Genomic DNA, 17,821 nt, shown 5'->3' on the forward strand with positions numbered 1-17,821 from the left:
ATGATGTCAATTCCAAAGCTTCATCATCACAGTCCTCGGTCAGTGTTCATTATGAAACCCATTCATGAATGAACAACTGAAGTGTTGTTCAAGTTGTAATTCAAAATTTCCACCAGAGAGCCAGCAGCTCCATGTGGAGTATTGGGAACTTCATGAATTTGAGGTGGAAAACCTACCTTGGCTTAAAGTCCCTATTCATTTCAGTAGCAAAGAGAGACTGCAAGAGGAAAAGGAGCTACAGGCAATTTACATTTTCAGTAACTTAATTGAGTTAACGTAAGTCTTTATAGACTTTAATATCTTACTTTATATATTTTAAATGTTGGAGCATTTTTAATACATTATTTATTTCTTCACAGTTTTTTTTTAATACTTGTGAGCTTTAGAAAACACTTACAAATGTTTCTGTCCTTTGCTACTTTAACAGGTGGATCAGGATGGAGGTATAATTCACCTGGTTGTGAAGGCATTTCTACAGCATCTTGATAAGTTTGCCCTGCATAGCCTGAAGCCTCTTCAAGCAAGTTGGGATGAGCTGTTTTGAGGCAGTTCTTACTGTGGGTCATATCCTCTTCCCATTACTACCATCTGGAAGGAGGTACAGGATGTTTGAAGTCCCACACGCAACAATTTAGGACCAACTCCTTCTCTGCCATTAGATTTATGAACAGTTTGTGAAACCACGAATACTACCTCATTAGTTCTTCCTTTGTGTTATTTATCTTGTTTTGTAATTTAGGAAGAAGGTACAGGAGCCTCAGGACTCACACCACCAGGTTCAGGAACAGTTACTACCTCTCAGCCATCAGGCACTTGAACCAAAGGGGATAACTTCACTCACTTCACTCAACCCATCACCGAACTGTTTGCACAACCTATAGACTCACTTTCATCTCATGTTCTCAATATTGTTTATGTATTTATTATTATTATTTGTTTCATTTTGTATTTGCAAAATTTGTTGTTTTTTGCATCTGATTGAATGCTCGAGTTTGGCAGGTCGTTCATTGATTTTATTATGGTTACTATTCTATAGATTTATTGAGTAAGAAAATTAATCTTAAGGTTGTATATGATGACACACTACATTTACTTTGGATGTTTTAGATTTTGCATTCATGTCTTTCCAGTGCATTGCTGCCGTACGGCAACAGATTTCATATCATATAAAACAATGATAATAAATCTGTTTCTGATTCTCCGTAGGTAAGAGTTGGCCTCTGGGGTGGGTGATTAGTGAACGCGATTTATAAGCTGCCCTGTGGAAGTGTTGATCCATTTAATGTGGTTCTACCATCCACCAATTGCAAAATGTAGCAGAAGGAATTAAACATTACTTAAATCAAAACAAACTCAAAGTAACAATGCAAACTTGAAGTACGATTTTATTCTGTTGTTGAAGCCAAAAAACATCAAAAGCAACTTTCACAAAGTGTATATTTTGAAACGAGGGTAGATGTTGAAAATAGTAAACTAAAAACTGATGCTCGTTGTAAGTGATTTACAGACCCAGTGATGGTAGTAAACCAATGTGCATGTACTAGTCCTTCATTTGTCTTTCTCGGTAAATAGCTACTTTAATTTTTTCATTTTATTTTAGAGATACAGCACAGAAAAGGCCATGCCAGCACTTCAAGCCATGTTGCCACAGCGGTCCTGATTTAACTCAAGCTTAATCATGGGACAATTTACAAAGACTGATTAACCCAGGATTGGGCCAATTGGACTGTGGGTGGAAATCAGAGCACCTGGAGAAAACCTATGCATTCAGTGGGGAAGACATACAGACTCCTTCCAGAAGACATCGGAACTGAACTCTGAACTGTGACCCCTCAAGCTATAATCACATTTGCACAGTTGCTATGCTACTGTGATACCCTTTTACATTTACTCTCCCAAATCACCTAAATGACATTATCATTAAATTTACTTTTTTCTGATACCTCTCTATTACTTTGTTGAGTCTCTGTAACTTAAATAATTAAGTGCAGAAAGTAAACACCAAAAAAATAGAAAGGAAGGTACTGTTCATTGTGATGGATGCCTCTGTTTACAATGCTATGACTGAGTGCTACTCTTCTGAGTTGTGCCAGGCTCTGAGAATATTGCACTACAAATCTGAGTTTGTTTCTTGTAATCAGTGTGGTTGTCTCGTTAATACAAGAGGTTTATATCAATGAGCCAGCTGAGAATTGAGCCTGGATATCGTCAAACTTCATCGCTCTAACTAATAACAAAATATTTTCTTCTGTGCTTCCTGGTAAAACTTGATTATTTTTAAGTGCTGAACTTAAACATGCGATCCAAATGAGGAGATCTACTTCACGCTCCTACATAACATGACTAAACACAAGGGTTATCTGTTTATTATTTAGTGTCCAGTTCAGTCTTGGTGAAAGAAATCCTCACAGTCAAATCATCTGAAAGTAACTAGGGTGTAGAAATTTGTCTTTGGTCCTGGTACTAAATGGGTGCTAATGCATCCAGTGCCTAGTATATCTCTCTTCTGACATGCAGTCATATTTTCAATAACGAGCAATGGAATTGAATATAGGCTGTTTTGCATTGATACTAACTGTTCTGTGCCATTTTCATATCCATTTCTACTTCTAAGTACACTCTTCAAGATAGAGAAAATTCAGTAGTCCATCAGCTCCCTCAAACCTTTACCATCATTTAATATGCTCATGACTGATCTATGCTGCCTTCAGTTCCTCTTTTGTGCCTGTTCTCAACATTCTTCTAGTCCTCCATGGATCAAATACATATATACGGATCCATCTCTACTTTAAATACTTCTAATGATCCAGCTTCCATCACCCATTGGGCCGACTTCCAAAAATTCACCATTCTCTTTAAGAAGAAATTTCTTTGTGTTCAGTTTTAAATGACCAGTCTCTTACCTTTTAGCTAGGTTACCTTTTTGGTGACTCTCTCACTATTGAAAACATTCAAATCTTTCACTTGCCCCCAGCACATCCGATACAAGTGATGCATTTCACTGTGCGAATAAACAGTTCACGGGCTTCCAGCCGGGTACAGGTATCGATTTTAATTGATGTTTCGATGAAAAACTCCCCTACCTTCATTAGGGATGATACCTAGGTACATCTAGTCCAATGGTATATATATATATATCCCATCTTGTTTACAATCGAATTCCAGTTCCTTGATGTGGAGGTGTATCCTTTTGGGTTACCCAGAGAAATTAGTAGTGGCAGAACATTGCATTCCCAATGGCCATAGGATTGACTTTGGTGGCACAAACTGCTGTGCCGTGCCAGTGGCTTTTGGGACTGCCTGGTGAAGGAAGCCATTGAAATAAGACTAGAGAAAAGGAATTTTAACAAAGACAAAGGTCTTGGTCGAAGTAAGAGCTGAAATTCAATTTAAACGAAGTGTGACAGCGGAAATTTGATTGGCTGAAAACTAACCAATCAGAAGGGATGGAATATGGGGGTGTATATATACAGTACTAAGTTGTGCCTAGGCATCATCCCTGATGAAGATGGTGGGATTTGTCATCAAAACATCAGTTAAAATCAATACCTATACCTGGCTGGAAGCCCAAGAGGAATTTATTCATCATACACGGCAAGAAAGTACTAAATGCTTTTTCATTTCACTGTATGTTTTGTTGTTTCAATGTAAAGTACATGTGACAAATAAAGCTAACCTTTATAATCTTTCTTTCCGTAGTACCTTATATTTTTAAATAAGGTCTCCCTTTGTTCTTCAAAAGTTCAAGGAACACAGGCTGAAACTATTTAAGTGTCACCAGGAATTAACCCTGTGAATCTCCTATGTACTGTCATTAATCTTACTGTCTCTTTTTCAGATAAGCGGACCAAAACTCTGCACAGTATTACAGGTGAGGACCTGCTGACACCTCACAACTGTAACAAAACCTCCCCATTCTTAAACTCCAATCCCATTATAATGAAAGCCAAAATGATGCTTGGCTTCCCAACTACATATTGGACTGCCTGCTAGTTTTCTGTGATTCATGGCTTAGAACACTTTGATCCCTCAGTACTTCACTCGTTTGCACTCTTTCTAGTTATATAATTAGCCTTTTTGTAACTCTTGCCAGATGGTAAAATCTTATACTTCCCCACATTTAACTCCATTTGCCAGTCATTTACCCATTTGCTCAATCTCTGCCATTTATTTAATCATCCAGTTTGGAGAACGTACGCCTCAGGGACTGCAGCGGTTCAAGAAGGCAGCTCATCCCACCTTCTTAAGGGCAACGAGGGATGGGTTTGCTGGTTTGCTGACCATGTCCACATCCTGTAAATGAATAAATGAAAAAAAATCCCTAGAAATTCCTGCACAGCCTGCACAACTTCAGATGTCATTTCTCAGTTGTGGAGTCATAAAGTACCTCATACTGTGATCAGAATCTCTAAGCCCCAATCAGACAGTGTTGTGGATGACATAAGGTAGCAGCACAGAGCTCTGAACACATAAATGGATGGTTATGGGTTCGAAGAGTTTAGGAGAACATTAATATTTTGATGGTTGTCAGGGACATGAAACAGCAGACTGGCAATGACTGGAGGGTGGTGGGTGGACTTGGGCATTGGATAGGAGGAGGCTGCTGGGTTGGGATCTGGGACTCCAGTCATCATGGGATCAGAGTTTTCCAGATTTGGAGTGGGAGCATTGTTTGCAGTGTGTGTTGCAGGGGATGAGGGATAGAGTTTTAGAATGAAGCGGTAGGCTAGTGATTTACATGACAGATATGCCACTCTGGCTCTTTGATAGGAAGACTATGTTGAACTATGAGTGGCTAGGCTGAGCATTGCACAAGAAATTATACTATTCTCAGCTCCATTGATGTAGAAACCACATCAAGTGTATGATTTGACTCATAACCAGAAGTTCCTAATCAAAAGTTTAGTAAATGCAAAACTTTCTAGAAGTGGTTTTTTTTTAATGCATTTCACTCCAGAAATCCAAAAAATTCAATTTTATTATTTAGAATAGCAATATTCTATGGTTGGATTTTTAGGCTGAGAACGTTGAGAATATTTTCAGCGTACATCTCAGGAATAAATGTGTAAAATGCTCAGCAGGCCAGGCAGCATCTATGGTAGCAGAGACAGAATTCATGCATTGCTGAGCATCTTTCTTCAGAGATAGAAACTGTGAAAGATAATCTACACCTCTGACCTCTTTACCCACTAATTATTCAACATGACTGCGAGAGATGCATGGCCTCACTTCTGTTGGTTGTTTTTCTTCTTGTTTATCAGCTCCAGGTAGTTGTCTGATTTCAGGAACCTGGGGTAAGGGTCCTTTGCCATCAGGCCATAAATGATATTCTGCGCTGCGTCAAAGCTGGACTGTGTGGGCTCATTGATGCCTTTGGCGATATTCTCCCGTGTTATAAAATCAATGTTAATCTATCAGAAAGAAAATCAAAAGCATGAGATCATTAGCATTTGAGGTACTTTTCCTTGGCTTATCTATTGATCAGGTTCAAAGTTTCCTGAAGATATCCTGTGACATGTGTTTTTGAACAAGTGGGAACGTGTAATGCACATTAAGGAGCTGCTCAGTTACGACTCAGGTGTGTAGGAATTTCCTCTTGTGCAATTCTCTGGAACGCTCTGCCCTGTGTGGTGGAGGTCGGATTATTAGCTGTATTTGGGGTGAAATAAATGAATATCTGAAATATTAAGGAATTGAGCATTATGAGAAACTTGAGAAACTGAGGCCGGTATGGATCAGCCATGACAAATTAAATGGAAGGTCCTGGTGACCTATACATGTCCAATATTTCCTTAAGTTATGGAGTCATAGGTTCATTCTGCTCAGAAGCAGGCCCAACTCGTCAATGTTAAACAAGATTCCCATCTCAACCACAGTAGTCCCATTTGCTCTTGTTTGACCCATGCCCTCTAGATCTCTCCTATCCGAGTACCTGTCCAAATCCTTACGGAAGACATTCAGATATTTATTTGCTTTCAGGTTAGTTCTGGTTGACTGCATTGCTACAATTCTAAAATTGTTTGGTGACTTCTAATGTACTGTTTTGCTTCAGTGGCTAATTTGCAGGAAGCATCAAGGTGCTTGTGTGAGGATAACAGGAGTAGACAGCAGCTTCCTGCTCAGTAGAGCCATTGCAAGCAAAACAGACCCAAGAAATGGGTTTGTTGGCTTGATTACTGAACAGTTGTGACATCATAGAGCATAGGACATCAAAGAGTACAGCATAGGAACAGGCCCTTTAGTCTGTTGTGCCTGGGCAATTAAATTAGTACTCATGTCCTTCAATCCTTTTTGATTTCCACAGCCAGGACAGCAGCAATCTCCATTTTCTCTGCAACATACTTGGATTACTTGTGTTGCACTGCAGGCAGAGACAGATTATGGAGTTGCCCACCACTTCTGTCCCTGAAAGAAGACTTCCAGCTTATGCAGAAAGCTTTTTAGGAGACTAGCGCTGAACTGCTACCAGCTTTTGATATTTCAAACTAGTTTTCCAGCAAGCTTTCCAATGTACAAAATATGTCATTTTGCACCCCTATCAGTCTTCATTAGCTTGGAATAAGTCAAAACCCTGAAATAAAAAGCTAGAAGCACCTAGCGATCCTCTGTGCATAGTGAAACCAATTGAACATTTTGAGGACCTTTTGTCAGATTGGGAAGGACCATTGTGACCTTAGTTTTTATGGTGTCTGTATTTGAAACCAGGGGCCAAAATTATTAACATGTTGTAATCTGTATGTCTATTTCTGGGGTTATTCAATTATGTGTCCTCTACATGTCTTCAATTTTATTAGCGAGTTTTAACACCATAAGGAAAGATTATGATGATTGGAGAAGAGGGCTTGTGTGCTGGACTCTTTCATGATGCATTCAACCAGAGCTGGCTGTCCTAACTGATGGCTGTATGGATGTTACAACATCCTTTCTGGCAGAGCTCAGATACACACAACAGAGACAGCTGTGGTCACTTCTATATTGATTCTATCTGGCCAAGTGACCCTATCACATTCAGTTGTTTCCCATGGCTTTAACTCCCATGCATTTTTACCCCTTACCTGCTTTGATGAACTAAAACAGGCAGATCAATAATCGCATCTTCAAACTTTACTTCACCACTCAGCTAGCGAAAAAGCTTCACCCATTTAAATACATATAACCCAAAACTCCTTTCAATATTTAAAGATCTTTATCAATAACAATAATAATTGGAGTGGAATTGCAGCTAACATTGGATATTTTCCTCTGTTATTGGAGCAATGGGATGTTTTTGCGCACAAAAAATGAAGTGGCTCCTCCAAAGGGTGTGGGTCCTAAGGCAGGATTAACAATATCTCTGACTATGCACTAGATAACAGAGATTCTTAATCAAAATTGTATTTTTCTCTTGAACTGTTATGCAGACCTGCACTGGGAAAAACTCACAGACTAATATTTCCAATGCCTAATATATGCCTAATTTGATCATTAGTTCTACTTTAATAAGATTTGGGGAGTTGTGAATGTCAATACTGGATGGAGAATCCTGGCTGGAAGTCAGCCTACTACAATGTTGGAAATTGCATTAAGGACTACTATGTGGGATGATGCTTGGAGATCTGAAGAGAATAGATTACTAGATACCCATGATTCTAGGAGCGGATGAAATTTGCCAGTCATTTCTGTTTCTTCTAGCTGCATGTTGAAGAATCTTTTTAATGGTACCTTCCAGCAGTCTAGTGTTCTGGTGGCTCTCAGAGAAGATTCACTAGGATGATTCCTGGAATGCAGGGACTAACATATGAGGAGCGTTTGTTGGCTCTTGGATTGTATTCATTAGAGTATAGAAGAATGAGAGGGGATCTCATAGAAACATTTCGAATGTTGAAAGGGTTGGACAGAGTAGATGTGGAAAGGCTGTTTCCCTTGGTGGGTGAGTCCAGGACAAGAGGTCAGTCTTAGAATTAAAGGGTACCCATTTAAAACAGAGATGAGGAGAATTTTTTTTAGCCAGAGGGTTGTGGATTTATGGAATTCATTGCCACATACAGCTGTGGAGGCCTGATCATTGAGGGTATTTAAGGAGGAGATTGGTAGGTATCTAATTAGTCAGGGTATCAAGGGATATGGGGAAAAAGCCAGAAATTGGAACTAGATGGGAAAATAGTTTAGCTCATGGTGGAGTGGCAGAGCAGACTCAATGGGCCGAATAGACTACTTCTGTTCCTTTGTCTGGTGATCTTGGGATCTCCCTGTGGGTCTTTATTGTTTTGTAGTAAAGACCACATGTATGTGTGTCACAAATTAGTAACAAAGATGGAAGATCAGTAGAAAGTAAAGTCTGTCACTGACTGTGAGTGAACGGTTTGTAGACTGAGTGAGCTTAGGACCAGTGTTACTGTGACCTTGAGCAAGAAGTTGTTTAGCCCTACAGGCACAAGATTTGAGTGAAACAAAGATATGTGGATAAAAAGAAATGACAGAAATAACACCACTATATATCATTATTCTCAAGCAAACCTGCTTTAATATAGGAGCAGGAAAATATGAAATGATTATTTAAGTTCAAGCAGGTTCCATTGGAAGCTTCAGTGCAAAAAATTTAATGCATGAATCTTTTGGGATATACTCAGAACATTATTTTTTTTACAACAAATGACATAATGAAAATTAATAGTAGTGTTGAGATTGTGTCTAGTGAAATTTATACCATAGATGAGCAAAATAAAATCCATTCTTCTTACTCAAGTTATGCCACAGAAAGAAGAGGGTGTCAGCAGAAGTTGCAGGATTACCATTTTGATTCTTAAACCATCAAATATTATACAGAGCTACAAGATTGGATAAGGATCATAGGTCAGGTGAGAGCATCAGTAAGTAAGTAGTCTCTGACGTTTCTGCCTCAGATATAAACAATTGACATGACTGTGTGCTGCACGACAGTCTTGTTTGTGGCTTAAACAATGAGTGTACTCAATCAAAGACACAAAATCTCTCACAATTGCTCTTGCAGGCTAAGTGGTTGAGCTAGGGAAATGGCATCAAGGAATGGTTAAAATAAATTATCCAACGCAAGGTACACCAGCAACTGCAAAATAAAACATGAGCAGTAAATACTTTACAGGTCAGGCAATATCTGTTGAAAGATAAACGGAGATAACAGTTCCGGTTGAATTAACATCAGTTTCTGTTTCTATTGCAGGCTTTCAGAATCTGCAGTACTTTAATTTATGTCAGCAATTGTAGCTTATTGTTCTGGCACAGCATTGCACGGGAGTGGAGAAGCAGAATGTGAACTATTATGGATGAGTGAGATGAGTTGCGATCGTTGATATAATCAAAGCCACCTGCTCGCTGTATATTTGTTTAATGCAAAATGGCAATATATTTCTGATGTCAGAAAAGGGGTACTTAGCTTCCAGCAAGCAAGTCTGATGCCAAGATTGTTGTTAGTCAAAACAATTCTAGCAGTGTAATCTCCTTATAAAGAAAAGTTTTTATGGTCACAAGCCAAGGGAAGAAGTTTCCACAATATTGAAACCAAAGTGAGAAACATGGACTGCTTTGTGTTGTGTTTTTGTCTCAGGTCTAGTTAAATGGTCAGGGCAGTGATACGGCATCAACACAGAAGGAGATTGCTTAATTATGGACAAGGACATATAATAAAGGAAGTTCAATTAGGTGCCACCAACAGAGTACAGAAGCAAGAGCAAGCCACCTAGCTCTTCAAAATAGTCCTCATGTGGGTAAATGTGATCAGTTCAGCATGGGCAAGGTGGTGCAAAAGGCTGCTTCTGCACTGCATGATTTGATGACTCTGTGCGTAAGAGTGGCTAATGGAACAAAGCTTTGCCTAATGGGAACACACAGTCAAAACGGGAACAAACATGTCAAAAAGACAGATTTTGGAAGAACTTCACTCTGAACGTTCCAGTCCTGAAGCCAACTGCTGAAAGTTTTGTTTACTGGTTAAGCTTAGATAAAGATCTCGATGCGCTGCTGGACAAACGTACTACCTGTCAACCTTGCAAACCAACTCAGGAAAGAGTTAGAATCAGAAAAAGAGGGCTTTGCAAAGAGTATTCTTTGGAAAGAATATTGGGGGTGGTATGGCAGCAGAGAGGTTGGCATACGGCTAGTACAGTGCCAGCGAACCGGGTTCAATTTTGCCACTGATTGTAAGGAGCTTGTACATTCTCCACATGGCTGTGTGGGTTTCCTCTGGTTGCTCTGGTTTCCTCCCACATCCCAAAGACATGCAAATTAGTAGCTTAATAGGTCACATGGGTGGCACAAGCACGGTGGGTCCGAAGGATCTGTTACTGTACTGTATCTCCATATAAATAAAAATAAATAAATATTCATTGTTTGTTGTGTGGAGGAATCAGAAGATATCTCCTAAAAGAAGTCGCTGGATATGAACTGATATGAATCAGGCTGGGTCCTACAACAGAGGACCCTATTAAAGAATTGAGATCCATTATCTCATCCTGTCTTACTGGAAGGTCTGGGAAAATGGCCCTTTGTTATGTTCACTTCTACCTGGAAACAGTGGCATCAAACCCTTGCAACTTCCAGGCAAAAGCTTGAGATACTGACAACATCTGACAGTTTGTCATCCACCGCTGGGTCGGTGGGTCAGCGAATCCATTCTAAGAAAGCTGACTGTTCTTTATACCTCTTGGCAAAGGGTGGCAAGCACTGTGATGCCATGAAGACTGCAGGTACAGCATGTCATTTTCTGGGTATCGCTAATCAACTCTGGAATAAACCTCACACAAAAGGCTTCAGTTTGCCCTGTGTCACCATACCCAGGTTGGTCCAGATATTCTGGCAGTTGTCATGTGGCCTTCAGACTGCAATGGTCGGCTGGGTTATCGGGACAAACGATATTTGACATTTGGTTGCTAAAGGCTAGCTGCTAATAACTGGGTTCTTGACCTTGATATGTAAGCCATGCGTTTGTGGGTAATGCATTCAAAGAATGCCATATTATCATTGCAAAACACGATACACCTTACCACTGACAATCTGCAATGATGCTTTTGCTGCCTTGACTGCTCGATGGACCTGCAGGCACAAGGCTGAAGGCCTAGACAATTGTTGACTCATTTTTTAATAAATACCTGTCAGTGTGCCTCTCCTAGATATATTTTTGCTCACACCCTGATGTAAGTTGGTGAGTTGGCTTCATTTATGAGTATGTATCTCCTGATCCTCCTAGAGGATTAGAATCCATGCCCCACCCCTCTCTATGTGTGGTTAGAAATAGACAGCTTCTGCTCCAGGCACCGTATGTTGAGGGAGGAGGCTGCTAGCCGCATGTACTTCCAAGGATGTTGAAATAATCTGCTGAGCAATTTCATGGTTTTCAAATTTTGTCAAGCTGTAACTTGTTAAAAAGATGCTGTGCAAGTAAATATAATTCCCATACATAACACAGAAAATCGAAACATATAACTTCCACTGAGATTGAACTTATATTTTGTTAAAATATCCCAAATTTCTTTAGATACTTAATGGAAATATATCGTAGTGAAAGAGTAAGTAAAGGAAAGCTTCAGGGAGGGTAGCTGGCTCAAAGAATGAAGGGTTTAGGGAGCATCTTAAAGAGGAGGGAAAGGTGGATAGACATGTTGGAGAAGGAATTCCAAATCCAGCACCTGTCTTGCTGAAGGAATGACAACAAAAATGGGGTAAGTGACGCAAAGGAAGACAAGTGGCTGAAGTTCATAGACGGTTGTTAGTTCAGTGGCATTTAGAAGGAGTGATGGAGAAAACTGGATAAGGATGTAAGTTTTAAAACTGTGAATTTAGAACAATGTGATAAAAAGATTCCACTTGTTACTTCATTTGAGGTTAGTGCTAAAGCAATCAAACCAAATTCCATACCTCTTTAGGGGCCTTAACATTTATGAATTCAGAGTAAATTTCCCTGGCTGTAGAAGCCATCTTCTCGGGAGAATTGATCTTCCTGTAAGCCTCACAGGCAAGCCAGAAGTCAATGTTCTCCTCACTGAATTCTTTCCTGAGGAAGTTTCTGAAAACCACCTGGCCAGCTGAGAACAAGGAATAAAGACTTAGCAGAGTAATAGAAATGTGACTGGACATGCTACAAACAAAAATGGAAGGTACTGGTCACTTTCTGTAAGTCACTGTTCATCTGTGGATTCAAAAGGTAAGTTCTGTGCATCTATAATGTTAGCTGTGACTCATTCAGTAGCACCTAGTCTTCTGAGCCACAATCTCCCTCCAGATAGATTTTGTGCAGTGGAAAACATTCTCACCAGTTGCATCTTGGCCTGCATGGAAACTCCAATGACCGTAAGTCCATTACGGAGCTGGATAAAGTTGATTGGAATGGGACACTAGTAGGGATGATGGCAGAAAAGCAATGGTTGGTATTTATGAGGGAAATTTGGAAGGCACCAGAAAGATACATCTCAAAGATGACGAAGAATTCTAAAGGGAGGATGAGGCAACTGTGGCTGACAAGGGCAGTCAAAGACACCATAAAAGCCAAAAGAACCCATAAAATATTACAAAAATTAGTGGGAAGGTAGAAGATTGGGAAGCTTTTAAAAATCAACAGAGGGCAACTAAAACAGCCATAACGAGAGAAAAGTTGAAATATGAAGGTAAGCTAGCCAATAATACAATCGAGGATACAAAAAGTATAGAACCCCAGGGATCTGAAAGAGGTGGCTGAAGAGTTTGTGGAGGCATTAGTAATGATCTTTCAAGAATCACTAGGTCTTGGAATGGTTCTGGAGGACCATATAAATTGCAAATGTCACTCCACTTGTTAAGAAGGGAGGGAGGCAGAAGAAAGGAAATTATAGCCAGTTAGCCTGACTTCAGTGGCTGGACAGATGTTGGAGTCCATTATAAGGATAAGGTTTCAGGGTAATTGGAGGCACATGATAAAATAGACCAAAGATAGCATGGTTTTCTCAAGGAGAAACCTTGCCTGACAAATCTGCTGGAATTCTTTGAGGAAATAAAAAGCAGGATAGAAAAGTACAAGTTGGTGGATGTTGTTTATTCGGATTTTCAGAAAGCCTTTCACAAGCTGCAACAAGTGAGGCTGCTTAACAAGATAAGAGCTCATGTTGTTACAGGAAAGGTTGTAGCATGGATGTATAATTGACTGATTGGTGGGAGGTAAAGTGTGGGAATAAAGGAGACCTTTTCTGGTTGGCTGCCAGTGACTAGTGGCGTGCCACAAGGGTTAGTGTTGGGACTGCGTCTTCTCATGTTATTTGTCATTGATTTGGATTATGGAATTGATGGCTTTGCGGCTAAGTTTGCAGATGATACAAAGATAGTTGGGAGAAACAGGGTGTCTGCAGAAGGACTTAGGTTGGGGGAATGGGCAAAGAAATAACAGATGGAATATAGTGTAGGGAAAGGTATATAAATATTCTATATGTGCGTGTATATGTGATGACTGGGCCTCGAACCCATGGGTTTGCCTAGTGGGAGTTGGGCGTCGGGATGAGGACTGGGTCTCAGAGCCATGGTTTCACTTAGCAGGCATTGGGGGCCAGTCAACAGGTGGGCTCAGGGGCTGCAGACTGTATATATACATGCATAATCTGTGTTGTTGTATCTTTACTGATATTTTCTATGGATTGACTTGTATACATCAAGCCGTGACGTCATGGGGGGGGGGGAGGGGGAGGTGGCCCTCGGGACCCTTATTACATGATTGTGATCTTGTGTGTGACTGTTGGTAATATGTCTTTGCATGCTGTCTGGTTTGGCTGTAATCATGAGTATTCATGGATGGTTAAATGACAATTAAACTTGAATTGAAATGGATTGAATTCTATTGTGTTTCTGTGTTCGACTGTGAATGCCTGCAAGAAAATGAATCGCAGGGTAGTATTTGGTAATATGCATGTGCTTAGATAATAAAGTTATTTTGAATATGAACTTTGCACCTTTTTTATTAACTGTGCTTTTTCCCAACAGGTCACAAGTTGGATGTGGGACTGTGTGTGGATTGGACTGATGGGAGATGGGAGAAGAGCTCTGTTACTACTACACGACATTACTGAATAAGATATACCTTTCTCAGGCTCTCTGTTCTTAGCGGTTCCTGCATGTGTTTCCCCTGTACCATCCTCCTTTAGAGTTGCTGCTGTTTAAGTTCCTACAATTAAATCACCTGCCTCCCTTCACAGGTGTTGCATGACCTGTTGAGTATTTCCACCGCTGCAAACTTTGTTTCAGGTTTTCAGCAACAGTGGTAATTTTTTTTTGTTCCATTTCTATTGAGTGCCTTGTTGCAAAGAAATGTGAGGGGGTGGACAGGGTGTTAGGTGTTAGCAGGAAGGGAAGGATAAAGGAAGTCCATAGTACGAGGGGTGATTGATCAGCTTGTGGCCTAAAGTAGAAGGAGACAATTTTAGAAAGCCTAGCATATTTATTTTTCAACATAGTCCCCTCCTACATTTACACACTTAGTCCAGCAGTCGTGGAGCAGACAGATCTTGGACCTACAGAAAGTGTCCACAGCAGGGGTGATTGATAAGTTCGTGGACTAAGGTAGAAGGAGATGAGTTATACAGCTCTCTTTACATGCATGTGTAGTTCAACTCTGAGTGATTATGCAGAAAGTTTGAAGTTAATAACTCATCGGGGTGATTGATAAGTTGGTGGCCTAAAGTAGAAGGAGATAAATTATTAACTTCAAACTTTCTGCATAATCACTCAAAGAGTTGAACTGGAAGTGTAACGAGAGCTGTATAACTCATCTCCTTCTGCCTTAGGCCACGGACTTATCAACCACCCATTCGTGGACACTTTCCGGAGGTCCAAGATCCGTATGCTCCACGACCGCTGGACTAAGTGTGTAAATGTAGGAGGGGACTATGTTGAGAAATAACTGTGCTAGGTTTTCTAAAATTGACTCCTTCTACCTTAGTCCGTGAGCTTATCAATCACCCCTCGTGATTTACAGGAGGAAACCACTCTCCAAGAGCAAACTTATAAAATGCTTTTAACAAGGCAAGAAAAGAAATGAACTGTATATTCTCCGTAGCTTTTCATAGTGGGTAATCTTTGCTTACCTTTGTGGTAAAGTAAATTATCCACAGACTCAGACCACAGCAATGCCTCTTCAAGAGTCACCCTATTAGATAAGAACAGGTTACAATTGCCAACTTTGAAACTACTTCCTCAGAAAAACCAAAATAAAAACTAATTTTTGGTCCATGCATCCCTTAATGGTAACAGAATTTTGGTATGATCATTGCATGTGATTTATTCAAAAATACATACTCATCTTTCAAACAATAACACTGGACAGCAAATTTCTTTTGAAAGTGTTGCTTTCTCTGTGTTTTTTTGTGGTGATGATAGAACATTGAAGATGAGCATAAATACAATTTCAGACTACTTGTCGCATGTAGAAGTCTGGAGAAACAAGAAATTAACTTTTATTGAATATGATGTGTTTAATTGCATAATGGTGCTGATGCGTTGCAATAGTTCAACTGAGCTAAAGTGTGTTATTGATGATTTTCATTTGTACTTGGTGTTAGTGGCTTCTCGCTTAAATGTCCAACAATAATCAGCCAGCATTGGTGGATTCTAGTTGTCCTTATTACCATTTCTCCATGATCGCAATGTCCCAGTGAAACTTTTCACCATGCTTGTCACTGACATTGCCAAGATTTGCAGGGAAGAAATCTAAATGAGGATGTAGTAAATTAATCTTTAGTGACATGTTGCACTTCATGCACTTCAAAGTTTGCACTTTGTATGCTTGAAGCATGTTGTCAATCAGCTGTACGCAGATTGTTGATCTGTAATTGCCATGAAATTTTTCAGCAGCATCCTTGAATGCCTTCTATTCAATTTTCTCTGGTCTCACTAGAGGTTTTTTGAACTGCCTGTCATTGATGACTTATTTGATTTGTGAACCAGCAAAAATGCCTTCCTTAATATTGGCATCAGTTGTTCTGGGAAACATTTGTCTCAAATATAGAAACCCTTCACCTTCCTTGCTTTTTCACGAGGAGGCAACAATATTTCTGTTGGGTCTACAAGTGCCTTGTGTGCCACACTTTTCTGCCCTGGAACTATCTGCTTAATGAGTTTTTATCCCTGGTGACAGCAGATTCCATCCTTGCAGTCTTGAAGCCAGTAATTCTGTATTTAACAAACCCAAGACTCTGTTTGACCCGGTCATTTAACTCAGATTGAGTTATCAGATGAGCCTCAGTCAATATAAAGGTTCAAAACCTGCAACAGTATCAGTGTTGTTTTCCATTCCTGGATCGTGCATTATGGCATCTTCGTCTGCCTCTTCCGGACTCCATGTCTCTGGTGGCTTCGGTACTGGAAAACTATCATCATTCAGCACAGGTTTTATGGCTGAAGGGAGATTTGGCTGTGCAATGGATTTCTTGTTTTTAGCAGAGAAACCAGACACACAGGTTAGACAGAAGTAGCAGTCTGTCACATAATTCTTCTGCTCTCATCATATCATCAGACAGCGAACAGCATTGACTTCCGAGTACCTCTGAGCCAAGCTCTAACATCGACAGCTCATGTTGCACCACAAATGTGAGGAACCCAGGCTTTGTCTTGGTCGCCAATTTACACCTAAAGTAGAGCTCATAGGCTCTGTTAATAAGAGGAGTCATGCTCCGTCTTACAGATTTAAGCTACAAATATAAGAGAAAGTATCACAGCTATCGCAACATTGGTGAGACAGTTTGCTATCAGAGATATTCCTGAAAATACAATTACTTTATTATAACGAATACACACAATATGCTAAGCAGGCAGAGCATGTGCATCAATGTGACTGCAAACCAATATATGTAAACAAAATTCATAGAATGGTGTGTGTGTGTGATACTTCTATAGGCTTTCTAAAACCTGTCCCGCTATGCAGCATTCGCCCTGTCTAAGCACGCCCAGGCATGTACGGACAAGACAGAAAACTTCTCAGCTTATATTGTGGGCAACATTTTAATTGACTTGAATTATGAATTGAAATAACAAATATAGGCGATTTAAAAAAAAATGGTGTGTGATAAGGAAATTTCATGGTGATTTTCATGATCAACAGGAAAGAATCCATATGATGCAGCCAAAAGTATTCAGGAAGCAACATCTTTGTTGTCCAGTGTATTTCATGCAGAGAAAGTGTGTTAAAATAAATGCTGACTCACTCTATTGCCATCTTCTTAGCCTTCTCTTGGTCGTTAAGCTGAAGAGGCAAACCACTTGGCTGAGTTCTGTGGATGTAGAAATTCAATGTGTTTAGTCTTCAACCCTCACTTTTGTGATCATTTAAATATTAAATCTGCTGACTGGAAGTAAAATATTCACCTAACATTTTATGAAATGCACCCAGAGGAAGTAACCCCTGGTAAGTGAATACAGTAGCTGGATTTGAAACACATTTAAGGAACATTTAATGTGTGTTTTATCACCACAGGAGACTGTGTATTGTGGATCATTTCAAAAAATTATGTTGAATTGATGCTACAGAAATAGGTCATTCAAATTGTCCTCTGTCCTATTTACAGTCCATGTGAGGCTCTTCCTGCCCCTACCTAATCTAATTTAATCAACATTTCATTTAATTCTTGCTTCTATCACACTTGCTCTTTTGTTGCATCATCATCATCATCATCATTAATGCTGAAATAGAATATGGTAATATAGAATATCACATTTCCAGACAGGGTGAGTGAACCAGGACGGTGGATGAGAGCTGGGTTTAAATAGGATGCAGATGATGAGTTGGAAACATACCACAGGTGACTTTGTTAGTTGGGTGGGGATTGTGAGGTGCCTGAGTGTGCAGGTCTGACAGGGA

The 17,821-nt window shown here is 39.9% G+C and overlaps 1 protein-coding gene across 1 annotated transcript; it reads right to left on the bottom strand.

The window, feature by feature from the left end:
- Window positions 1-5,042: 5,042 nt before the first annotated feature.
- On the bottom strand, window positions 5,043-17,228 carry LOC140736596 (regulator of G-protein signaling 21-like). Its single transcript, XM_073062415.1, has 4 exons — window positions 17,169-17,228; window positions 15,054-15,115; window positions 11,869-12,035; window positions 5,043-5,411 (listed from the first exon to the last, which is right to left on the bottom strand). Exons 1-4 carry the CDS (start codon window positions 17,177-17,179, stop codon window positions 5,226-5,228), a joined length of 426 nt encoding a protein of 141 aa, XP_072918516.1. The 5' UTR covers window positions 17,180-17,228; the 3' UTR covers window positions 5,043-5,225.
- Between the last annotated feature and the right edge of the window lie 593 nt (window positions 17,229-17,821).

Source organism: Hemitrygon akajei, chromosome 12 (assembly GCF_048418815.1).
Source record: "Hemitrygon akajei chromosome 12, sHemAka1.3, whole genome shotgun sequence".
Lineage (NCBI taxonomy): Eukaryota > Metazoa > Chordata > Chondrichthyes > Myliobatiformes > Dasyatidae > Hemitrygon > Hemitrygon akajei.

What these genes read in the sequence shown, in the direction of transcription:
- LOC140736596 (XM_073062415.1), bottom strand. An exon ending in TAATTTACTTTACCACAAAG is followed by an intron (nt 12,036 to 15,053) that starts GTAAGCAAAGAT and finishes CCTTGTTCTCAG; the next exon opens with CTGGCCAGGTGGTTTTCAGA. An exon ending in ATGTTAAGGCCCCTAAAGAG is followed by an intron (nt 5,412 to 11,868) that starts GTATGGAATTTG and finishes TCTTTCTGATAG; the next exon opens with ATTAACATTGATTTTATAAC.